The sequence below is a fragment of the Ovis canadensis genome, chromosome 2 (assembly GCF_042477335.2).
Source record: "Ovis canadensis isolate MfBH-ARS-UI-01 breed Bighorn chromosome 2, ARS-UI_OviCan_v2, whole genome shotgun sequence".
Taxonomy (NCBI): Eukaryota; Metazoa; Chordata; class Mammalia; order Artiodactyla; family Bovidae; genus Ovis; species Ovis canadensis.
The window spans coordinates 157,259,757-157,286,274 of record NC_091246.1 but is presented as its reverse complement, the minus strand read 5'-3'; the positions used below and the strand labels follow the sequence as shown (position 1 = coordinate 157,286,274).

Genomic DNA, 26,518 nt, shown 5'->3' with positions numbered 1-26,518 from the left:
TTTTCAAACACACATTCCACACCCCTTCACCACCCCCCTCCCCAGCTCTGCAGCACAGCACGCCATTCCCAACTTCCATGATAATCTTGGACCTTGGCAGGAGAAAGGCAGCTAAATCCGAGATGTGTCGTGAGGCCACTGGCTGGGGAGCAAGAATATCTAAACACAAACCAAGGCAAGAGCAACAGGCCAGGGTTTCTGCAGAGCACCAACAGCCTAAAGATAACCCTCGTCTCTAAGAAGGGGCACTTTTAAATAGTAGCTTTATTACTGCCAGTCACTTGAGAAGTTTTTCCTTTCAGAGCCTGCTTCTATCCACACCGGCGTGCCAAGCCTGCCCAACGATGGCAAGCCCGCAGCAGAGATGAAAGCCCAGAAGGAAGTGGAAAGAGTCCCAAAGGGAAACAGACAGCTCCTAACATGCTGGGATGACATTCTGTGCCCACATTTGGACTGCTGAGAAAGAATAACCTAGCAAAGAGACACCCTGTAGAAGTGATCCACTGACAGTCACGGGGGATTAATGAGCAGGTAAAAAATCAAGCAAAAGAGTTTAACTCAATGCCTCCCGCTTTCTCAAACTGTTAGCACACCATGATGGCTGCTGTCCAGGGCTTTTTTAGGAAAGCCTTTCCCTCCAAGAGGAAACAGACCTCTCCATTTGTCAGACCCCGTTTGGCTGAGCAAGGAGAAGTGTGTGGCATCTTCAGCACATACCATCCATACGCAGTCACGGTGGCCACTCACTAGCCACAATAGTGCCCAGTAGAACCGCTCAGAAGAGCCTGCTCCTTTTTTGTTTCCTTTTAAGCCAGGGCCAAAGTTCCCAAGATCTTCCTAAGAACCATTGAGATCCACTCAGCCCTTCACCTTAGCCAGCAGGGGAGCCCACGCTGTCCTAAATGGCAGTTGGCCCGGGGCTGGTGTACAAGGGACAGGTGCGCAGTGGGCTATTTTCAGCTGCTATCAGCTCAATCACGAGCCGCACATGCTCAGTAGGCAGGCAAGTTTTGGTTGCCCTTCCAACTCTGGGCAGCCAAGACATACACCTTTCACAGCTGCCAGGGCAACCAGCAGCCCGGTCCTCCTCCCAAGACGGGAGCAATGAAAACAGTGTAACCTGGCCAGCCACCATGCCAGCCAGCCAGCAAGCAAGCTGCACCTCTTATGTCCCTGCCCGGGTTATTCTGAGCTGGGCTTACTGACACTCCATGGCAACACAGGAACAAAGGGCCAGCTAGAGAGGGATTTAAATATCTCACAAAAGTTGCTAGAAAAGTCAGCAGCTCAGCCTTCTGTTTCCATAATAAAAGTAGCGGTGGAATTATTGTTAGATTATTGTCGTTTGCTGCTGTTGTTAGAATTTGTGCGCTGCCTACCACAAAGGTCTTCTCTTGGAACTAAGGGGTTTGTTTTGGTTTTGTTTTTGTTTTGTTGGCCACAATCGAGTTGCTATAGTTGGGATGCCTTTGAAAAGGCAGCACGTGGGCCTGTCTGCCCAAACCCTGCAGGAGGACTAGCTGTTCCCTGTCCCTTCACCTCTCATCTTGCTGTATGGAGCCTGTGGTCCACTTCTACCACGCAATTCCTTCAAAACACACAAACTGCACCTAATTAATCTTTCAGTGGGCTTCCCAGGTGGCTCTGCAGCAAAGAATACACCTGCCAATACAGGAGACACGGTTTCCATCCCTGGGTCGGGGAGATCCCCTAGAGAAGGAAATGGCAACTCCAGTATTCTTGCCTGGAGAATCCCATGGACAGAGGAGCCTGCTGGGCTATAGTTCAATAGGACTGCAAAAGAGTCAGACACGGCGTAGCAACTAAACAACAATCCTTCAATAGCTCTCAGTGCCCTCAAGATCCAAAACAAACACTTTATGCACAAGGCCCTGCCAGGCTACTTAGGGCCTCAACTCCCAACCCGAATGCCTTCTTCAGGCTGCTCTGCCCTGCTGGACCCCCTAGGCCGTGTCTCCCAACCACCCACTTCTCTGGACTTGGCCCTTCCCCTGTTTAAAAGTCCTCCTCAGTTCTTCCTTTGCTGGTCTAATGCCTGTCCATCCTTCCAAACCCAGCCTCCCTGGACCGCTGTCCCCAGTCCCAGCCCCATGTGCTATGTAGACTCTTCCTGCTGACACCCCAGTATGGTGCTGCAACCTGTGTCTCCTCTGACTAGACTTTGACTCTTTGACAGCAGGAACCCGTTTCCAGGTATGTTGACATCACCAGTACGGATCCTTGGCCTCATGCTAATCCATCAGCTAAAAGAATGTTAAGACTGGTTCTCTTTTTCCAAACTTGGAATAAATTCTTTGAAAGGATATGCTTTCCTGTCCTGTCCCCAATCCAGATCAGTTCCTTGGTCGCTTATAATATTATCTTTTCTATATTATGATAATTATACATTTGTCAAATATTCACTGAGCACCAACTACGTGCCAGGCACTGTCTCAGACACTAGAGAGAAAACAAAGACCACCGCCAAGTCCCAACCTCTCTCACCCTAGGGCTCACTTTGCACAGATGACCCCTCACCACCTCCCTGTTACTGTCCCACATGGCACTGCAGATAATGGCGCTTAACAGGTAAGATAACCCACATTCAGAAACACAGTAAAAAGGATGAAGGTGTCTCATGACAGTGTTTGATGCTCTTCTGAGAAAGGCTTGATTCCTATGCAGGCCAAGAGTCTTCTTTCAGAAGGCACTCTGACTAGCAATACCGTTTAATTACCAAAAATTACCCTAAACCTTAGCAAAACTGCCTGTTTGAAGCTCATGAAATAGGAAATGATGTGAAAGATGAACAGAAGACATGAGTGTTTAACTCTACATGGCATTCTACAGCATTATATATTTCACGGGAGTCAAAGTTTAAACTGGACTATTTGTTTTGCTTTCTCTATTTTTCACAACTTTCCTGAATGGGTCTGATTTACTATTATTATTTGGAGGGGAGGATTTTGTATTGGCTTGGTGTAAATATCAGAATTCAGAAAATAAACAAATTCAGCAAGTAATAAATAAAAGAGGCTACTCCCTGCTCCAAGTCACCATTTGAATAAAAAAAAATATAGGTAGGGGTTTTTGTTTTTGCTTTAAGGTGTATTTCACCACCTCCTTTATCCCGCAAATATACATATCCTCAGAAAGTCCCTGCTCCACTCTAACCTATAACAAAGAATTAGATGCAGCATTGTGGAGGATCTAGGAAACACCCAGCTCTGCAGAGCTCAGATTCAGCTGATTAGCATCAGGCAGCAGCTGTTCCAGTGTTACCACCACGGCTGAGAAGGCACAAATGTAAACTTCCCTCTTCCTGTCAAATCGCTGGCTTGCAGAGAGCGAATGGCAGGCTACATAAAGTTGTAAAATAATAATAATAATAAAAGGTCTGGAGCAACAGTGTTGGAGACTGTCTGGGTTAGCTGTCAGAGTTTTCACCTGAGGGCAGCAAGGACTTCCGAGCAATATGAGCTCTTGGGAGCAGAGGGGAGCTGTCTTTCTTAAACTGTGGGTTATGACCCATTCTGGGTAGGCAAATCGATTTAGCAGTTCAAGAGAGTTCTGTCTAAATGAAATAAAACTAAATAGAATAAAAAAGAGAAGAAACAGGAGTACATTAAGCATGGAGTGATAGCTGTTTCAGGAAACTTTCATTTCAGATGTGTGTGAGCCCCACTCCATGATATTTCTAAATGCAGGTGCACTGGGTCCAACTCTAAAGTGTTTCTTCCTCTGAGTCAGGGAAGGTCTTGAAGGTTGCCCCGCCCTGTGCCTTACACTATCTTGGAATCGACAAGAGTTCTGAATAATGACTACTGCATATAACCATTATCAGGGGAAGTTGCCTGAGGTCATGCTAGATGGCAGAAGGAGGTTCTCAGCAGTATTTGGAGAGTTACAAATTAATTTTTTTTCATTTTAAATTTTTAACTGAAGTGTGGTTTCTGGTACCCAGCAAAGTGATTGAGTTATACATACATATATATGCTTCCTCATATTCTTTTCCACTATGGTTTATTACAGGACACTGAATATAATAATTCCCTGTGCTATACAGTAAGACCTTGTTTATCTAATTTTATATATAGTAGTTTGTATCTGCTAATCCCAGACTCCTAATTTATCCCTCTCCTATGCCCTTTCCCCTTACAAATTAATTTTTTAATGTGTTTTATTTTCCTTGGTGTTTACTTTTCAAAAGCAAGACATAGCACACATGACATGCCTACCTATCTCCTGCTTCCCCAGTTTTTCCATAAGGAGGAGATGGCATCCATGCTCTTCCCCCTTGAGACCGATCTCTGTAAGAGAGAAGTGTGGAAACTGTTGCACTGCCCACTCACTGTTGACCACAGGAAACCATTTAATGAGCTAGGGCCTTGGATTTGCTTTCCCATCTGTTCAATATTTGACTCTGATTGAATTTTCAAGTCCGTTCCACACCCTACCACTAACTTCTTTCAAATAAATGCATTGAATATGAGCATTTTATAATGTTCACTAGAAGGAAAAAAAAAAATGGATGTGGCTTTAGTTTAACTACATACAGCTGAAACAAACATTCCCCAGGAAGGAAAAGCTGAAAGGAAGCTTTGTCACAGCTCACCTTGCGTCAATACTACACTCACTCTGGTAGGTGAGAAAATGCGACAGTAAAGAAGCGGTATCTTGAACGTGCACAGCTTCATGTGATATTTACATTTAAGGTCCTCATGACTAACAGCTCAGTGCATCTCATCTCTCTTCCCAGCAAATCACTCATACGATGATGTGTTAACAAAAAAAAAAAAAAAAAAAATATTTTATTCTGAACAAAAGGAATAAATTATAGTAATGAGAAATGAGAGCAACAAATTTAATACGGAGACATTTCTCTTACATTCATTCACCCCTTCACGAACTTCCTGCACTCTCAATAATGAGAAATTCAAAGAAAGGCTTATTCTATTCTTCACCCCCAGTGGCAAAGAGGGGCACCTTTGTTGACCCTAACAAAAAGTCTATTGAAGTGATCTCCTTCCTTCTCTCACTGGGTAATTGGGCTGGAAAGTCTGAGTAGTGATGGCTTTGGAAATACTAAAATCAAGTCAACCCCGAAAATAATTTAGTACTTAGCAATCTTCTCCAGGACAGGCCAGAATCTCTTATGGCAACAAAACTTGCTGTAATAAAATCTAACTATGGCTTGCAAATGTAATAAAATGTGGGTCATCTTAGCTTTGAAATATTTTTGAAGAAGCAGTATGGTATTCCACTCTAAGTTATTTGTGTCATGCTCATCCCTGCAGAAGCTCATGGGGACAAAGGTAAAACCAAACAAGGAGTTTCTGGGACAAAAATGGCCTTCCCCCGGGTGGCATGACAGCAGTATTAGAGCATGATTAGTCTTATTAATGGGAAGGAAAAGGAAGGATATACGGGTAATTAGGACTCAAGTGCTCTTCTCCATGAGAGCAAATAAAACTCTTCCTGCAGCTGGAGTTGTATATATAATGAATGTGAAAAATGAATACTAGTATGAGAGAGAAATAAAAAACACAAACCCAGGTAAAAGGAACTCATCATTCACTATTATGAGCTCTCAAGTCAGCCTGTCATATAGACTGGATTGAACTGGTTCCACTATGTGCCGGATACAATGTCAGTGGATGTAGCTAATTTAGGGTACAAAAAAATGCAAAATTCTGAAGAAGACTGATGATGACAAACTCTTGAACACTACTCCTCAAAGTATGGGTGAGTGCTAAGCAGCTTTTCTTGTGTCCGGCTCTTTGTGACCCCACGGACTGCAGCGCACCAAGCCCCTCTGTCCATGGGATTCTCCAGGCAAGAATACTAGAGTGGGTTGCCACGCCTTCCTCCAAAGGATCTTTCTGACCCAGGGATCGAACTGGGGACCAAGTCAAACTTTGCCAAAATCACTGTTTGGGACCTGTTATTTAAAATGTTATCACTATATCTATCAATGTTTAAGAGACATTTGGGAGTATTTTGGTAGACAAAAGGAAAGAACCTTTGTTTTTTCTGTTTGTTTTTAATAGACTAAGAGGAGTACAATACCCAACAACATATATTAGAACAAAATCTCTATGATTTTATTTATGCACCAAGAATGCCAACTAGCTCCACTGAACCCAGTCAATATGGTGCCATAGCTACTCTAATACAAACATCAAACATGGGTTCATTTCCTTGTTCATCTAAAACCCTGCACGAGACAATCTACGAGGCTCATATAAAGCTTTTAGTTCTCTTCCCTATTATTTACCTCTTTCAGTTAAGTATTTTGTACTTAACGTTTACTTTATGACTAATGTTGAGTATATCAGACTGCATTACAATTAAGGTTCTCAGTGGTGTTTTAAAAAATTTTTCTAGTAAACATGCAAAAACAAAGAATCTTTTCATAGAATATGCTGTTGATAGTTAACAAGGAGTTGAGTCATAGAAGGAAGACAAGACTAATATGATTAGCGCATTCTAGGTTATAACTGGATATTGTGTTTTGTTTTGTTTTGTTTTGTTTTAAAAAAAGAAGCTATTGTAACTAAAGGATGATGTGTTTTTTCCATACTTATAAACATCCTAGTGGTGGTGTTATATTCAATAGCAAAACCTTAGTGGCATCCATTTCCGTTTCAGCCAGACTAACACATTTCATTACAGATCTTCCCTGTGGCATTAAGAGGTCATTTGCTTGATTCTTTGGGCAGCTCAAGAGCTTAAAGCAGGAAAAAAAAACCAATGGCTGAATTGCTAATAGTTTTTCATAACGGCCCTTTTCACTTCCTTTTCCCCCATTCCTTCTCCACTTCTCTATTCATACTACATTTCTACCTCAGTTTCTTTTCCACTCTCTTTTTTTTCTATTGTGCCTACACCATGAGTCCAACCAGGACAGTGCGTGAAACTTGAAGGACTGCTCCATGATACTGTGTATCTAGAGAAGCACGTGGAATTTGGAGGGATTTCACTTCACAATGGTCTTTACTTTTTTGTTTTACTATGATCATATTGTATAGCCACAAAAAAAGGGGAAAATCTGAGCAACTTGCCTTTTGTCCTTAGACATTATCAAGTGTCCTCTGGGGGATAAAATAAACTCCTCAGCTGAGAACTACGGTTAAGCCATCAAATGTTCCCAGTCCGTTTCTTCTTATTCCTCATTCCTTCAACCTAAGACCATTCAACCTATCTTCTAGTTAATATATCTTCTACTCCTTTAAACTTCCATGCAGGATCCTTATTTCAAATCTTTTTGGTGCCAATTTAAATGACTGCAATATTATTGGACTGTGTCAAACAACACTGCTTAGAGTGGGATACAGACTTTCGATAGCTAAATTGGTTGACAATAGTGCTTTCCAATAGACACATAGTAGGAACTACTTTATGTAACTGTAAATTTTCATAGTTGTAAAAAGGAACAGATAAAATTCACATTTTTACTGTCTTCAAAACCCAGTGTGTCTTTATACTTAACAGCACATCTCAATTTGTATTAGCTGCAATGAGAGTGCTCAATAGCTACGTATGGCAGCTCCCAGACAGGACAATGCAGATCTATAATATATGTCACTGTATATGGGAAGGAAGCAGGAACAGATCAAATATTATAACCTAACATATAACAAAATAGACTTCTAGTATATCAAGTACTGTTTTTCCACAGTGTTGGCTACACTAACTTGTTGTATTATGTGCCTCCTTGGAAACTTACCAAATGTATAAAGCCAATCACTATACCCCCAAGAGCCTGTAACAGACACATTAGTCTTACTGGCCCATCTGATCACAACAAAGCTGAGATTCACACCATAAGCACCACTCTTCACGGAGCAACCCTTTAAAAATAAAGTCCAAACTGCTTAATGCACAATAAAATATAGTTCGTTTATATATCTAGAAAGATTTATACCAACACGCTAAAAGCAATTACATGTAAGTGCAGGGAATTCTAGGCAGCTCTTATTTTCTCTTTCTCTTGATTATCTCTTTTGTGGACTCTGCATGGGCAGTATCATCCTTAAGTAGCTTTTTACAAATGGGGAGAAGAGAAGATAGAAGGAGTAAAGCCTGCAGATGCCAAAGCATTTTGCCCGGATGACCTCACACAACGAAGTTACCGGTGCCCCTTTAGGCTCTCACTGTTCCACGAAGCACTCGTTCACATGAAAACTCTTTGTATAATTAATTGAACTTAATACCTAACACTTTCATACATAAAAATAGTATACTGTCTTAATGTATATGAAATAGTCACTGTGTCAATCAAGGGACAAATAGGCCCTGTTTTGATTCTACCAAAATTTGTTCACCAATTCAGAAAATTCAATCACTGCAGGCAAGATCACTTGTGCTAATTAAATCACCAATATAATAAATTCACTAGTACCAATAAGAATACAAACATTTATATACACACACATATATATTAATCTTTGATGTCTTAGAAAACAGAAAACATACCAATACATTTTCTGTTTTCTAAGACATCAAAGATTAATATATATGTGTGTACATCAATGTTTGTATTCTTATACAAACATTTGTTACTTCATTATATCTTATAGTATACTCATGCCCAACTATATCACATTTGTCTATAAATGCCATTTTAATTATATGACCTAGTTAATTACATATTATTTTAAGAGAATTTTCTATTTCAGACAAGGAATTATATTAAATTTTTAAAACTTACATTTATAAGAAAGGCATGGTGTGTATAAGAATTACATTTTAAGAAAATCAAGGGACATTATCAAATATATATTATAAAAAGGGGGTGTTCACATGCCCCCAAAAATCTATAAGTTCTGTAACTTATACCCCCCTCATAAAATTATTCAATTAATATTAATAGATCACAGACCTAACTGTAACATACAAACATTATAAACTCCTATAATAATGCAGAAAATCTAGATGACCTCACTGAGTAAAGCAATAACTTTTTAGAAGTATTATCCATGAAAGAAACAATTAATAAGCTGGACTCCATTAAAATTAAAAACTTCTGCCCTGTGAAAGATAATGTCAAAAGAATGACAAGACAAACCACAGACTGGGAGAAAACATATACCAAAGACATATCTGATAAAGGACTGTTATCCAAAATATACAAAGAACTCTAAAAATTAAACAATAAGAAAACAAACAACCCAATTGGAAAATGGGCCAAAGACCTTAGAGACACTTAAATAAAAATATACAGATGGCAAATAAGCACATGAAAAGAGGTGCTTTTTTGCATACTTCATACACCACCAGGGAAATGTAAATTAAAAGAGTGAGACACTACCACATACCTACAGCAATGGCCAAAATCTAGAACACTGTTACTACCACAGGCTGGTAAGAATGTGGAACAGTAGGAACTCCCACACATTGCTAGTGGGAATGCAAAATGGAACAGCCACTTTGGAAGACAGCTTAGCAGTTTCTAACAAAACTAGACATATTCTAACATACAATCCAGCACTCACAATCCTTGTTGTTTAAGGAGTTGAAAACTTATACCCACACAAAATCCAGTACCCAGATGTTTACAGAAGCTTATTCATAACTGCCGAAACTTGGAAGCAATCAAGATGACCTTCAATAGTTGAAGGGATAAATAAACTATGGTACATTCAGACAATGAAACATTACTCAGTGCTAAAAAGAAATGAACTATTAAGCCATGAACACATATGGAGGAAACATAAAAGCGTAATACTAGGTGAAAGAAGCCAATATGAAAAGGCTATACAGTATATGAATCCAATTACATGACACTCTAGAAAAGACAAAACTATGGAGGCAATAAAAGCCTCAGCAGTGGGCAGATGTTGCAGAGGTGGAGAGGGACAAACCGGTGGAGCTCAGAGGATTTTTAGAGCAGTAAAATACTCTGATACTTTAATGATGGATATAAGTCATTTTACATTGGACCAAACCCATAAAATGCCCACACCAAGAGTGAACCCTAATATAAACTATAAACTGGGATGATTATGATGTGCCAGTGTAGGTTCATCCACTCTAACAGATGGATCACTTCGGTTGGGGGAATGTTGATGATGGAGAAGGCCATGCATGCATGCAGGAGGAAGTAGATGACAAATCTCTTCACCTTCCTTTCAACAGCTCTAAAAAGATAGTCTTAAAAAGGGGTAAGAGGAGGATTAAGTCTGACAGGATTAAGAACAAGCTGCTGCTGCTGCTGAGTCGCTTCAGTCATGTCCAACTCTGTGTGACCCCACAGACGGCAGCCCACCAGGCTCCCCTGTCCCTGGGATTCTCCAGGCAAGAACACTGAAGTGGGTTGCCATTTCCTTCTCCAATGCAGGAAAGTGAAAAGTGAAAGTGAAGTTGCTCAGTTGTGTCCAACCCTCAGCGACCCCATGGACTGCAGCCTACCAGGCTCCTCCATCCACGGGATTTTCCAGGCAAGAGTACTGGAGTGGGGTGCCATTGCCTTCTCCAACAATGTAATACTATTCAGCTTTAAAACCTTATTCATGCTACACCATGGAGGAACCTTGAGGACATTGTGCTAAGTGAAACAAGCCAGGCACAAAAGAGACCAAAACTTCATGATTCTATTTATGTGAGAAACCTACAGTAGTTAAATTCATAAAGACAGAAAGTAGAATAGTAGTTGCCCAAGGCTAGAGCGGTGGAAACGGAGTTAATGCTTAGTGGGTATGGGATTTCAGGTTACGTAGATAAAAGGTCCTACAGACGGAGAGTGGTGATGGCTAGACAGAAATGTGAATGTACTTATCAGTACTGAATTATACACTTAATAGTTAAGATGGTAAATTTTATATCTTGTGCATTTTACAATTATAAAAAATTGTGTGATGCAAATGAAGGCAATCAGGATTAAGAACAAGCTAGTTGACAGTAAACATTACACAGTATACTTATCCTACCCAACTGTGAGCCACTTACCTTCCATACTAGGGGAAGGGAAAGCAATCATCACGAGCACAGGAAGAATCATCACTCCATCCACCATTGTACAACTGTGGAGGGAAAAAATAAAAAAGAGTTCAGTAAGCACCCCCAAAAAAATGTAACTGCAGGAAGGCAAATGATGCATACCATCGTTAAACTTGTCATTCAAGGCCTTTCTTACAAATCCCTCTTACATATGTTGCCTTACTTCTTAGTAATTTAAACATGTACCCTTTACATGGATCTAATCTAAATAAATCATCTTAAAGTGTTAATCAGATTTCTCTCCTCCTGGTGGCCAATCCAAGACAACATTCTCTGAGTCTACCCTCTTATAAAGAGCTCAAAAGGGACATGAAAAATTCTTAGTTATAAGGCTAGGTATTCCTAAAGGACTTATAAGGATGGGTATTCATAAAGGACTCAAGTTTGAATTTTATCTTATTCCACTGAACTCAGAATTGGCAACAATTCTGAGAAGCATGGATAGACTGTTCTAACATGATGCTAAAGATTAAGTGTCTGAATAATCCAAGCCAAATTACTATGTTTGAGCTTTCCTTTTCCTTCAAAAGGATTAGAGGGAAAGCAATTTACAATCATCATACAGCCCTAAAAAAGAAAAAAAAAAGTAAAACACAAAACTATAGCTTACACTTCGTCTATGACAAAGCAACGTATTCTTACATTAACTTTAAATTTGACAAAGCATAGACACAATCAAGACAGGAAGAAATCAAATAAAATTTTAACATATGAAACTATATTGGAGAGAAAGTAAGATATATAAACTTTAAGTTGATACTGCCCTAAAACTACATGGGCAGAAGCTCAATGTTCTGAGTCAAAGGACAGCAACAGAGAACTTTTCCATTTGAGTAATTTCTGCAAAATTTTGGAAATTATGATGAGAGTTTGGTTATACTAATTTTTTATTACAAAGAATAATTTTAAAATATTAAACCTTGAACTACTTGCAATCTTCTGGATGGCAAAAATTAAGACAAAATGGGTAAAGTTCTTTAATGAAAAGGTTCATGTGCTATGTTACTCTTACAGCTTTAAAGCAAACAACAAGAACCCATTGCTATCTAAGCTGTTTGGAATGGACACCTTCTGACTCATCATCTTAAAATCAAACTTTTTTGTTAGTAGTCTGATTGTTCATGCCCCACACCTCTATTCTGTCTTGCTGCTGCTGCTAAGTCGCTTCAGTCGTGTCCGACTCTGTGCGATCCCAGAGACTGCAGCCCACCAGGCTCCCCCGACCCTGGGATTCTCCAGGCAAGAACACTGGAGTGGGTTGCCATTTCCTTCTCCAATGCATGAAAGTGAAAAGTGAAAGTGAAGTTGCTCAGTCCGTCCATGGGATTTTCCAGGCAGGAGTACTGGAGTGGGGTGCCATTGCCTTCTCCGATTCTGTCTTACCACCCCAATTTGTCTATAATTGCATTTCAGACTCTCTCTTCCCTAATAGCAAGGTGAGAGAAGGGGTTAAAGGAGAGTTTAGTGGACTTCCTTATTATGTTTTTAAAAGCACATGAAACTTGAGGGACCCTTTTTTTCTGTTTCCATTGTTGTTATTATTATTGTTTCCATGTTCACCATAGATCTTTTCTAGAGCAAGCCCTTATTTAATACACAAATGCCTCACCTCCCTCCGGGATCCCTACAAAGGTCTGTGCCTTTGAACAGAAGCACTCTGTTGGTTCCCTCCACTCCAGGTGACCAGAGCCTCCCCTCTACCTCTCTCCTACCTAACTCCCTCCTCCTGCCATTCATGATCCAGTTCAAAAGGCAAATGCCTGGTGCAATAGCTCTCCATCAGTGGTAATTTAACCCCTCTCAGCGTGGTCTAAAATTGCTCAGAATTAGTCATTTGTCTATATCAATCTCCAGCACTGGCCTACTTGCCCCCAAAGGGGTACATATTTCCACAGGCCATACAAAATAATGCCTTAAATTATGGAATGAATATACTAAAACTTGCATCCTATTTAAAAAATGATTTAATCTAACAGAGTGATCAAGACCATCCCCATGGAAAAGAAATGCAAAAAAGCAAAATGGCTGTCTGGGGAGGCCTTACAAATAGCTGTGAAAAGAAGAAAGGTAAAAAGCAAAGGAAAAAAGGAAAGATATAAGCATCTGAATGCAGAGTTCCAAAGAATAGCAAGAAGAGATAAGAAAGCCTTCCTCAGAGATCAATGCAAAGAAATAGAGGAAAACAACAGAATGGGAAAGACTAGAGATCTCTTCAAGAAAATTAGTGATTCCAAGGGAACATTTCATGCAAACATGGGCTCGATAAAGGACAGAAATGGTATGGACCTAACAGAAGCAGAAGATATTAAGAAGAGGTGGCAAGAATACACAGAAGAACTGTACAAAAAAGATCTTCACGACCCAGATAATGATGATCATACGATCACTAATCTAGAGCCAGACATCCTGGAATGTGAAGTCAAGTGGGCCTTAGAAAGCATCACTACGAACAAAGCTAGTGGAGGTGATGGAATTCCAGTTGAGCTGTTTCAAATCCTGAAAGATGATGCTGTGGAAGTGCTGCACTCAATATGCCAGCAAATTTGGAAAACTCAGCAGTGGCCACAGGACGGGAAAAAGTCAGTTTTCATTCCAATTCCAAAGAAAGGCAATGCCAAAGAACGCTCAAACTACCGCACAATTGCGCTCATCTCACATGCTAGTAAAGTAATGCTCAAAATTCTCCAAGACAGGCTTCAGCAATACATGAACCGTGAACTTCCTGATGTTCAAGCTGGTTTTAGAAAAGGCAGAGGAACCAGAGATCAAATTGCCAACATCCGCTGGATCATGGAAAAAGCAAGAGAGTTCCAGAAAAACATCTATTTCTGCTTTATTGACTATGCCAAAGCCTTTGACTGTGTGAATCACAATAAACTGTGGATAATTCTGAGAGATGGGAATACCAGACCACATGACCTGCCTCTTGAGAAATCTGTATGCAGATCAGGAAGCAACAGTTAGAACTGGACATGGAACAACAGACTGGTTCCAAATAGGAAAAGGAGTACATCAAGGCTGTATATTGTCACCCTGCTTATTTAACTTCTATTCAGAGTACATCATGAGAAACGCTGGACTGGAAGAAACACAAACTGAAATCAAGATTGCCGGGAGAAATATCAATAACCTCAGATACGCAGATGACACCACCCTTATGGCAGAGAGTGAAGAGGAACTCAAAAGCCTCTTGATGAAAGTGAAAGAGGAGGGTGAAAAAGTTGGCCTAAAGCTCAACATTCAGAAAACGAAGATCATGGCATCTGGTCCCATCCCTTCATGGGAAATAGATGGGGAAACAGTGGAAACAGTGTCAGACTTTTCTTGGGGGGCTCCAAAATCACTGCAGATGGTGACTGCAGCCATGAAATTAAAAGACGCTTACTTCTTGGAAGAAAAGTTATGACCAACCTAGATAGTATATTCAAAAGCAGAGACATTACTTTGCCGACTAAGGTCCATCTAGTCAAGGTTACGGTTTTTCCTGTGGTCACGTATGGATGTGAGAGTTGGACTGTGAGGAAAGCTGAGCGCCGAAGAATTGATGCTTTTGAACTGTGGTGTTGGAGAAGACTCTTGAGAGTCCCTTGGACTGCAAGGAGATCCAACCAGTCCATTCTGAAGGAGATCAGCCCTGGGATTTCTTTGGAAGGAATGATGCTGAAGCTGAAGCTCCAGTACTTTGGCCACCTCATGCGAAGAGTTGACTCATTGGAAAAGACTCTGATGCTGGGAGGGATTGGGGGCAGGAGAAGAAGGGGATGACAGAGGATGAGATGGCTGGATGGCATCTCGGACTCGATGGACCTCAGTCTGAGTGAACTCCGGGAGTTGGTGATGGACAGGGAGGCCTGGCGTGCTGCGATTCATGGGGTCACAAAGAGTCAGACACGACTGAGCGACTGAACTGAACTGAACTGAATAGTGTGATAACTTCATCTTTTATGACAATCCACTAAAAGAGGTATCTTGTGGAAGTGGAAGTTACCTAATGTGAAAGAGTGGACATGGTTTGCTTCTAGAATAGTCAGGTTTGAAGGTTTATTTAAGTGGAATCACAGGTTGTAAAGAATCCACCTGCAATGAAGGAGACCGTGTTGGGATGATCCCCTGGAGAAGGGAAAGGCTACTCCACTCCAGTATTCTGGCCTGAAGAATTCCATGGACTGTATAGTCCATGGGGTTGCAAAGTCAGACAAGACTGAGTGACTTTCACTTTCACAGGTTGTTATGGTCAGATACAATGAAATGAGCCCTCTCCAAATTTCAAGTGTTCTAAATCCATTAAGGAAGTTCAGTTCAGTTGCTCAGTCGTGTCCAACTCTTGCCACCCCATGAATCGCAGCACGCCTGTCCATCACCAACTCCCGGAGTTCACTCAGACTCACGTCCATCGAGACAGTGATGCCATCCAGTCATCTCACCCTCTGTCGTCCCCTTCTCCTCCTGCCCCCAATCCCTCCCAGCATCAGAGTCTTTTCCAATGAGTCAACTCTTCACATGAGGTGGCCAAAGTACTGGAGTTTCAGCTTTAGCATCAATTCTTCCAAAGAAATCCCAGGGCTGATCTCCTTCAGAATGGACTGGTTGGATCTCCTTGCGGTCCAAGGGACTCTCAAGAGTCTTCTCCAACACCACAGTTCAAAAGCATCAATTCTTCGGCGTTCAGCCTTCTTCACAGTCCAACTCTCACATCCATACATGACCACAGGAAAAACCATAGCCTTGACTAGATGGACTTTAGTAGGCAAAGTAATGTCTCTGCTTTTGAATATGCTATCTAGGTTGGTCATAACTTTTCTTCCCAGGAATAAGAGTCTTTTAATTTCATGGCTGCAGTCACCATCTGCAGTGATTTTGGAGCCCAAAAAAATATTAACTACAGATTAAATATGTTATTAATGAGTACCAGAGAATAGTAAGATAATGGTGGAGCTGATATCTCTATTCCTAGTGGTTCATCAGTTTACTAGAGAGAAGTAATTAACATTCAGTTCAATGTGACATGAAGCAAGCTCACCAAGTTCAAAATTAAAAAATACATTAAAAACTGATTTGCATCCAGTATCACAAACAATAAACATTATCCTGAGTGACTTGAGATTTTCGTCAATAATACAATGTCATCACCGTTAGCAATACCATAAATATTTCACCTTAAATCTTTTTAAAAATTCTACTTTATGTATGTTTTATGGTATGTAGATTTATTTTATATAAGTTATAAACAACATACACATTGAGGGTACACACTGAAAAAGCTTTTTAACTGATGAGATATAATCATCAAAAGCCTTTGAAAACCACTGAACTATCACAGTCTTATCTTTGAATTTCCAGCCCATCTTTTCTCCTTCCTTCCACAACTATTGGAAACCTGCTATGTTTTAGAAATTAGAAACTTAAAATGATAAAGATATACAAACACTGTCCTTACTATTACGGAGCTTACACAGTCTATCTATGGTCATACTCAAATAACCATACAGAAGACTGCACAGTTAAAAACTGAACTAAGTGTTAGGACGAAAGAGAGTTAAATAAAACTGCTAACAAAACAACTTGAAATTTTTCTGGAGGGTGGAGGAGCTTCCCTGGGGAGATTATATCTAAACACGAACTAGAAAGCTGAGTAGGAGGTACTACAAAAAGGGTGAGAGTTTGTGTGTGTGTTTGTGTGTGTGCATGCGCACATGTTTGTGTTGCAGCGGTGAACACTCTGGTGGAGACAGGAGGGCATTTAAGGAAAAAGGCAGTTTCTCGGTTTCTACACAGACCCTGTGGCCAGGGGAAGCATGGTGCACCCTGAGGACTTAAGACATATTTCACATGAAAATAAAAAAACCCACCAGGCTAGGATACAGAGAGCTTATAGAGAAGAGTGATAAGGAGAGAAAACCCAAGAAGGCCGGGGAGGTAGCCCCCAGCCAGAACCTGGGTAAAACATGGTCAGCCCTAGTAAGTAAGCCCCCTACTCACCTCCCTACATTCAAGGCCCTTCTCCACTCCACTGTCCTTGGCACACCAACTGGCCAGCTTCCTGCCTGTCTCTGGACCTCTCTATATACGCTGCTGCTACTCCCAGTGATTGGGCCCATCTTTCAGGACCCAATTTGGCAAATTCCTACTCATCTTTCAAGTCTCCAAGGTCACTGCCTTCTAGAAGCTTTCCTATACCCTCATATTCCCTCATTATACTCTCACATACCATTTTGTTGATTTCATTCATACCACTTATCACAATTAATAATTATATATTCATACTCCTGTGTGTACTTTTGAACATCTGCCTCCCTCACTAGACTATAAACATCATAGTAAAATTTATAGTCTATTTTGTTCATCGCTACCAAAGCCAAGGAGGTGCACATTTAATACTTGCTGAATTTCCCCTGAACTAATCAGTTTAACTTTAAATTCCAAAGAATTAGCAATGCCCCCTCCACACTCCTAACACACAAGCACCTGCAAAGGAGAAGCAAGATTAAGGCATCAACTGTTAACTTCATTGTCTAGAATTTAGTGCAGGTAATAATAATCAGCAGGTAACAAGTCCAAAGCTTTAAAATCAAGAATTCTTTCACAATTTAAAAAATAATTCTAAAGACAATCACCACTGGCAATTTTTCCTGTCACAAAACCAACAAAAGTTCCCACACCTAAACATCTTTTAACTGATTATTATTGTGCAAGCAAAATTGAAACAATAATTTAGGCTCCTAAATGGAAAACGGGGGAGGGAAAAAAAAGGAGTTATAAATTCAGGCTTCCAAACAAAATCTGCTGTTTAGAGAGAGATAGCTCAAAACCTGCCAAAAATCTTTGGGGAAAATGTGTCAGCATCACTTATTGGTCACTTTTTCAGTGTCTGGACTGTCTCTGCTGACCAGTTAACTTAGCTATTAAAAAGGGTACTTTCAAAACTAAAAAGGTAAAAGAAATGCAGAAAGGAGAACGTTCTGGAATAAATTTCCTGATCATATTTTATTTATGAAAAACATCAATATGATAATGTCCCAACTTGAGGCCCCAGGGATCTAAGTTTAAAATATGCTAAGAAGAAAACACTGCTTTTAAAAGTAATTTTCAACTCCTTTGTACTCAAGTATTTTTAACTAAGGAGTTTCAGAAGTGGGCTGGCCCAAAAGAGAAACCGATAATGGGAGAAGAGAGTGGCAATAATCAATAGTTCAGGGATGTTTTAATTCAGTGATTTAAAAAATTTTTGATCTCAGAATCTCTTTATACTCTTGAAAATTACTGAGCACTCTAAGGAACTTGTCACGTGGGCTATTTCTATCAACAGTTATTCTATTAGAAATTTTAAAATTTTTTAATGGAGAATGTTTTAATTACTGTGTTTGTTTTTAAATAACAACATATTATCCCATTTTTTTCTAAATTAAAAAAAAAAGAACTAAATGGAAACACAAATGTAGAGAACAAATGTATGAATACCAAAGGGGGAAAGGTTTGTTTTGAGGGTAGGGAGACAGGAAATTGGGAGATTGGGATTGATATACCTACACTACTGATACTATGGATAAAATAGATAACCAGTGAGAATCTACTGTATAGCTCAGGGAACTCAGTGCTCTAATAGTGACCTCAATGGAAAGGAAATTCAAAAAAAAGGGGGATCTATGTATATGTATAGCTGATTCACTCTGCTGTACAGCAAAAACTAACATAACATTGTAAAGCAACTATACTCCAATAAAAATTAATTTAAAATTTTTTTTTAATTTTTAAGGAATATATCCCCCCTCCAAAAAAAATTGTAGTGAGAAAAATGGTATTATGCATTTTGACAAATGTCTATGTTTGGCTTAGTAGAAAGCAACTGGATCCTCATATATGACTCTGCATTCAACCTGTTATGACATGTGGCATCAGCTGAAACATAAAGAATCCAGCTTCACACATGAATATGTCTGTGTGACTGGAAGAAGAAGACACTGTGGAACACCCCTGAGATAGTCTTAGAAACTCCAGAGAATCCTGGACCATGCTTTGAGAATCAGTGCCTCATTCCTAAAAGATAGATTCTTCTACCATACCAGGTAATCAGATGGTACTAAATATCTTAAGCTGAGCAGTTGTTCAATACCTGACAAAAATGTTACTGTTCCACAGGTTAAAAAATCTCTTTAAACTCTCTCACATCAAAGATGTCCACAAGTCCAGCGGTCAAGGGAAGCCATTATACACATCTACTTCATGTAGGAACAGTATTTTATGTATGCAATTAAGTAGTGTTTAAAGGAGACATGAAACTGATCAGAAGGGGTCTGATGCCCATCTGCAATCCAACTAAATCCTTTTGCAATAGTCTAAGTCCAAAATCTGTAACTGAAAACACTCATAGGCTACTGGGGGTGATAGAGTATTACCTGAAGGATTCAGAGTGCAAAATTTTGCCTCCAGTACATACCAATTCCTTGCTGTTCTTGGATGGTGCTCTCTATCCCTGGTAACTGATCTTAATATTTCAGACATAAGGCAAAGAGCTACTCAGAAAAAGGATAGGGACCTCCTGTCAATTCACATCCCTTCTTTAAATCAGTATCATCTCTTACAATGTCTCAGGACTACTCCCATGGGAGACAGGACAGTCCCATGATATTCTACTAAAAACAGACAAACCATCAGGGCAAAATAGAACTGCTTTCCAAATCCCATGGTACTTTTCAGACTCCATTTATAGATCAGACTGATATCCAGTTAAGGAGCTAGTCTTTAGCTCAATTTTTAACATGTGTGGGCTTGAGACCAAGTTTGGCACTTCTTTTTCTCATCACAGTTTTACAGCTGGATAAAACCACCGATACAGGCAATACATTCCCTCAAAAATCACAAAGCATTTTGATGTCAGTCACAGAATAACCAAAAGTATAGTACACTTTTATATTCAACCTTTAGGGTTCATATTAAGTAATCTAGTTGATAATTATTGATACTATAAAAGATACTTCTAACACCTAGACTTACGAACAGCATACAACTTGTCATCTGTATGTAGAGGATGAAAGAGAAGCTGGAAGAGGAACCTTGAGATTCTTTCCCATCAGAAAATCCTACAAAATATTCATTCATCTGGCCTGGTGGCCTAGACTCATTAGGCTTGTCCATTTGTTCAATGCATAATTCACTGAGCAGCTACTCATTCAATAGGGACTTGTTTGATACTCTTCTCAATTCAACTTCTAACAATCTCCAAGTTAGAATCTTGAAAGACAGGTTGTACATTCATCCATTCCTATTTTGAATGACTTTCCCACTATCCACGTAAAGATGCTCTCTCACTGTTGGTGAGGACTATCTTGACTGTCCTGTTATATATCTTTTATATGGCCTATGCTATGCCTACGACAAGGGAAAAAAAATTTCTCTTTAATATAAATTAGAGTGATTCTGCTTTCCCACATCATTAGTAGAGTAATAGTAGTGATACTTAGGTAGCCAAGCACTGTGCTTAGGGACCCTATGTATTATCTTGTTTAACCTCTCCCCATAACACTCTATAATAGGGGTCCCCAACTGGGGGGTTTCAAGCCTGATGATCTGAGGTAGAGTTAATGTAATAATGATAGAAATATAGTGCACAGTAAATGTAATGTGCTGGATTCATCCTGAAACCATCCCCCTCTCCCCAGGGATGGAAAAATTGTCTTCCACGAAACCAGTCCCTGGAGCCAAAAAGGCTGGGGACCACTGCTCTAAAATAAATATTCATATTAATTCCATTTTACCGACAAGAAAAATCGGTAGGTAGAAGTAACCTGCTCAAGGACACAAAGTCAAACTCAAAGCCCACCTAACCAGAGTTCAGGTCCTAATCAACCAACATACACAACCCTCACTAAACCAGCCAGTCATTGTTTAGCAATCTGTTTTTGTCATCGCTAACATTTTATCCAATTTTCAACACACTGTGCACTTTATCTTGATTTTCCTCTTTGAAAACAATCTTTACTCGTGGTTATTTGGGTCACCTTTCAAGCATGCCCTCTTTCCATTTCTCTAATCTCAAAATTAATTTCATATACTCTAATTATCTCCCCCACCCCCCCCAAAAAAGAAAAAAGATCTTGATGTGAAAGGAAAAATAAGCCATGTTGCTAGTATACAAGTAGTTTCTACCTCCCACCTCCCATCCTCATTCTTCAATTCTCTTGCAACTCACACGGTAAAATAAAAACCGGAATTAGTGTAAGTCAGGCACATTTGGGGGCAAAGTTAGACTCAGTAAGATAAATTCTAGATATAAAACTTTGAGGGAAGGTATACTTACAACCACCACCTCCAAGTGGGACAAAAATCAGCCATTATGTGACAACAGTTATGTCCCTTCTCTGCTCAACAAGCAGAGAGAGAACCCAAGGGCAGCTTGCTCCAAACTACCTGGGCCTTTGGAAAGGGTGGAGAGAGAGAGGGGCTGTCAGTTATAGATGCAAAGAAAGGCTAAACCAAAGCCATCATACCATATAAGTTAAGTCAGGGTCTTTTCTCCAGTTCACAAATGACCTGTTAAATATTTTTAACACCACACTCTGTCTGAACTGGCAATGTGCAAGTTGCCAGCACTTGGTTTTATATAGACTTCAGTACTGCGGGAGGGTTTCTGGTGGGGTGTTACTTTCAGAATATTAGCATGTAATTTGATCTTTCAAGATAGATGAATACAAATAGCTTCTTGGACAAGTACTACAGAACTGAAACCCAGCCCCTGGATCAGTTCATCTTGTGGTCAGAGGAAATAATTACAGATGATTTCAGGAAAGAAAGCACTTTGACTGAAAGAGTTACACTCCAAACATTCCAGCTGTGACAGATGGACCCAAGACATGGTTTGGAATGGACAGGAAAAGAATCGTATTAAAAAAAAAAAAAAAAAAGAAAGAAAGAAAGGGTGAGGGGCAGGGAAATGAGGCTTAATTGAATGAAAATAAATAAGCAGTTTAAGTTAAGCTACCATGTAGAACTGAAGAATCCCCAGTAGGTTTATTTTAATTGTATACAGGACGGAACTGACTTTGCTACACCCCTACCAGATACACAGATAATAGCTAAGCTAAGCTTCCGATACCAATGTTTTGATCACCCACCACATACCTTTCTGGTATCTCCAGACCTGGTTTTATTTCAATGCGCCTGACTGCATGGAAACTCTCCTTCATTTTCCACTTCATTCCCTCTGTATCAAATAGCCACGGCTCTCCTGCTTTGTTTCAACTGATAGCACCCATCATCTCCCAGCTGCTTTGTTTTATTCTCTTAGGCAGCTCAGGGCTCCTCTCTCTCCAGTCTACAAACTGGGCGTTTTTGGGGTTTTTTAACCTACTGGTAGATAGGAACCTCTTATTCACCGCCTCCCACCCACACCCTTCCTCTTAGATGAGGCACTGTGACGTCCATCTAACATCTTACCTCCTCCCCCAAGCCCTCAGTTAGATGCCCTCTCAGCACCTGCCACATTTCTAACTGCCTGCAGTTTCCCCTTTAGCCTTAAAGTCAGATCTTCCTATCCCTCCAGTCATCTGACAAATGGTGGCTTGGGCACTGCCATCTGATACAACTGTCCCAATTCTAAGGCCAACAGGACTAACCTGTAATAATTTGAAGGGTGGGGAGAAATTAGGATGTCAGCACCAGGGAGGTATATCTCTTTTTGTTTGTCAAATGGGAAGCACTAGAGCATACTTCTGTGGAGATAAGGAAAACCACCCTTTCTCTAGCAGCCTGACCAGAGCTCTTCTCATCCACGCTCCCCTACACACTCCAGTCCATTCCCCCATCACCCCTCCCCACGCTCACCCCCTTTGGTGTCCTGCCAGCTTCTTCACAGCATTTAGCAGTGTGTGCAATTTGTCACTTATATACTAGATTATTAGTTTTTATTATGACTCTGCCTCTCCCATTCCTTATTCCACACACCAAAATTCAAGCAGCATGAGAGTAAGAACTCTATCTGGCGCATGGCTATACATCCCTGTGCCTGGCACATACCAGGCATGTAATATGAATTAAAGCACATTAATTTTAACTTCTTAGTCAATGCTACACGTTGGGTTGGGTGAGAAGAGGAAGGTGAGGTTTATGGGATTTTGTTTTTTTTTTTTTACAGCCTGGCAAGGAAGTGACTGGGGGAGGAGGCTGCCCCTCATCCTCTATGGAATATAGCTCCAACCAGGTATTGGAGATAAATTAAAAGGTATCATTTGTAACCTGGATTTCAGTTTTCAAGGGTGCCATCCAAGAGCAGCAGCCAAAGGGAAAGGTGGCTGGCAGACTCTGGGTATACCAGGCGACTCCCTGGTGGACACTAGCCCATTTGGCCAGGACTGCCTGGCTCTCTAATTGCAGACACCAGCTGATCTGCCCAGAGCCATCCCAAGTGACCTCGGAGACAGCTTCTGGAGCTTGAAAATACATCTCCTACGAGTCAGAAATTGACATATTCCACCCACCCCCACCCCCCACCCTACCCCACCCCACCCCTGTCTTCTAACAGTTATTGACGCTATTTGGAAAGCCATGCTTCCATGCCTATTAATAACCTTCAGAAAGAACCCTGAGGAAGTGTCAAGAGAAAAATAGATCTGGCTGATGGAAGCCAAAGACTCAATCAGAGGTTACAATTAGCAATTAATACATTTAAAGAAAAAGAAAGTTGTAACATCTTCTGTATCATATGTTATCTGTTCAGGAGGCTTGAAACAAAATCTGAGCCAATGAATTCAACAAATGCTGAGTCAAGAACACCAGTTTTTACAGAAAGAAACTCTTTTAAAGGCCCCTTATCTGTTTAAATAGAGCAGCTACTAACTTTATCCTCGCATCAACAATTCCAGAGAATTTAGCCTGACTGATATCATTAAACCTTTACAGTTATTTATATCTTTATAAAGTTTCTTCAGGTGACACTTTAAATAGTAACAAAATCAATCTATTCTAAAATAATGGAACAACTAATTAACATTAATCTTTAAAAAGACTTTGCTTAGTGGTCTATTCTCCTTTCCCCTCCCCCAGCGAGAATGTGATTAATGGAATTCTCTCACAACTTAGCTTGAAATATGCTTTTGCCAGTCGAGCAGCTAAAGCAGAATCAGATAATTGTGGTATGACTCAACAAATGCACAGCTGTTCATTTAAATATATCCATCAAAAGTATAAATACGATCATGAGAAAGAAAATGAGCTGTGTACACAGGGTCAGTGTACAAGATGAACAAGTTAGCAGCGAAGTAACCATACAGAAAACAAGGAGGAGGAGAAATGAGACAGGGAGAGGCTCTGGGACCACGCGGAAAGAGACCAGGAAACCAGCATAACCATAAGCCACCCACGCAACCCCAAACGCTCAATGGACCTAAATCAGAAATTAATGGCAAGTAAAAATAAATGCACTCAACTAAGTGAGAAGAAATAAAATCCAGGAAATAGAGGACGCCCCCAAGTACAAAGAGGTAGGAAGTTTATAGGGTAAAAATGATGGATCAATCCTATTATGACAAACAAAGACCCTGAGGCAGAGAAAAGCAGGAAGAACAGGGCACTCACCACTTTCAGAGACAGACACTAGGAAATCCAGAAAATGGAGGAATCCCTCCAACAGTCAGTCCCAAAGCAAACAAGTGAAGAACACCACCCCGTGGCAGGCAACCCCTCTTGGATGTTCTACACGTGAGTGTTACCCGATTACGAGGAAAAGGAAAACAAGAAAGAAAACAGGCTGTGAAGAGGAGCAGGGGGAGCACTGACTAACAGCAAAGGCCCAACGACAAACATAAACGCGCTGCTCCTGCCTTCTTCTCAGGGATGGACATAAAGACCCAGCGAGAACCTGAGGAGCAGAAGGACCTCTCAAGCACTCCTGATTATCTCTCCTCTTTCAGTGTGTCATTCAAAATATTAAAGCATAGAACATCTAATCCACGATGACCACTTCCAAGCTCCCCGAACCATCAAACTCCAGATCTTGCCAAAGTGTAACCTCCCTGGTGCTGGTGGGCCCTGACCGCATGCCTGACCACGCCATTCAGTCATCCTCGTGCATGGGGAACCATTCACACCTCCACTGTGACAAGCAAACCTCTCTTACATTATTATAGGCGAAACTATTTCAGCAGCCACCACCTCCCTAAGTCCCAAGCCCTCTTACATCTATCCTTTTCTCCCCTCGCAGAAAACTCCCTACAAAGAGCACTCTACAGAGCTCCCTGAACGTCCTCGCTCTCTCTACTCAGTCCATTACCAAACGCCTCCGGGTAAGGTTCTAACTTTGTACACTTCACCTTATCCTTCAGATTCAAAAGGCAGCTTCCTCGAAACTCAGACTCAGAAGCCTCACTCCCCAAGATTTTTCTTTGACTGAGCTGAGATAAGGCCAAGGAATCCCCCAGACCCACAGCAGTTCGGGTGATGCTGAGGGTGGCATCTCTGGCCCACTGGGCAGCATGGCGGGGCTGATGACCTCCTTCTCCCACTGGCTTCTTCCCTAGCTGGGATTAGGAGGCTCCATCTCTCTGCTATCTCTACGTTTCTGGTTCAGATCTGCTCAGTGTCCTTGGGTGGTAGTTTCTTCTTCTGCCTCTCTCCTCCTAGATGCTGGCTTCCTTTGAGGCATCGCATCTCTTGGCCTTCCCTGCTCCTCATTCAAGATGCTACCCAGCTTCACCACCACTGAGCCAGACCGAACCACCAGCTTAGGATGCTTTCTTTACTCATATTTCCCTTCCCTAACTATTCCTTCCTTATCACCTTCTTTCTCTATCATATGTCCTCATCTTTTCACTGCATTTAAAATTTAAAAAAAAATTTTTTATAACAGGCATTTCAAGTTACATAAAGAAAAAGGATAATAAACCCTATTTTGACCTCCCAGTTCCAAAAACAAACAATCTCATTTTCCGTATTCTGCCCATTTTATTCCTGATGTACTTTAACAAGAATCCCAGAAGTCATATAATTTCACCCACAAATTCTCTAACAGATAAGGACTTTTTCTAAACCTGACTATAAAACTAACATTTCATCCAACAAAACTAAGTCTTTCTCCTCCAAATATCATCTAAAAGCTAATCAGTGTTTAAATTTGCCCAATTTTCAACAATTTTAAATATCCCCTATTCCTCCTCCTGAACACTGGGAAGAGAATGGGGATAGCACATCAAAAAGGAGCTGTTGTTATCGCCTTTCAGTTCTCATCACTAGTGATGCAGTGTTAGGATTGTGGCAGTGTTGACAATACTGTGTGCATCCTGTGGAAGGCAGCAAATGTGTAACTATAGCCAATTCAAATTCTATTGTTCCGGGCTGTTCCGGACAACCTAAATTTTCTGGGTGGAATAAAGGAGTTAGAGATATAATACTGAAAAGGTTAAATAAGAACCATATAAACTGAATTTGAATTGGAAGCAACAGTATGAACTCATTGAGTATTTTATATATATAATAAATATACACAGTATATAATAAATATACATGGTTATCCTCTGCCCATTAAAGAAGC

General features: G+C 40.5%; 1 protein-coding gene across 3 annotated transcripts in view; it reads right to left on the bottom strand.

The window, feature by feature from the left end:
* ACVR1 (activin A receptor type 1) overlaps positions 1–26,518 on the bottom strand; it is a 139,173-nt gene that overhangs the window by 46,311 nt on the left and 66,344 nt on the right. For 2 of the 3 annotated variants that reach the window (XM_069577497.1, XM_069577498.1), the window contains one exon: positions 10,951–11,024. In XM_069577497.1, the coding sequence (XP_069433598.1) occupies positions 10,951–11,017 (67 nt within the window). In that variant the 5' untranslated portion in view covers positions 11,018–11,024. Of the gene's footprint in view, positions 1–10,950; positions 11,025–22,116; positions 22,372–26,518 lie in introns of those variants that run through there. The other variant, XM_069577496.1, reaches the window with a different exon arrangement.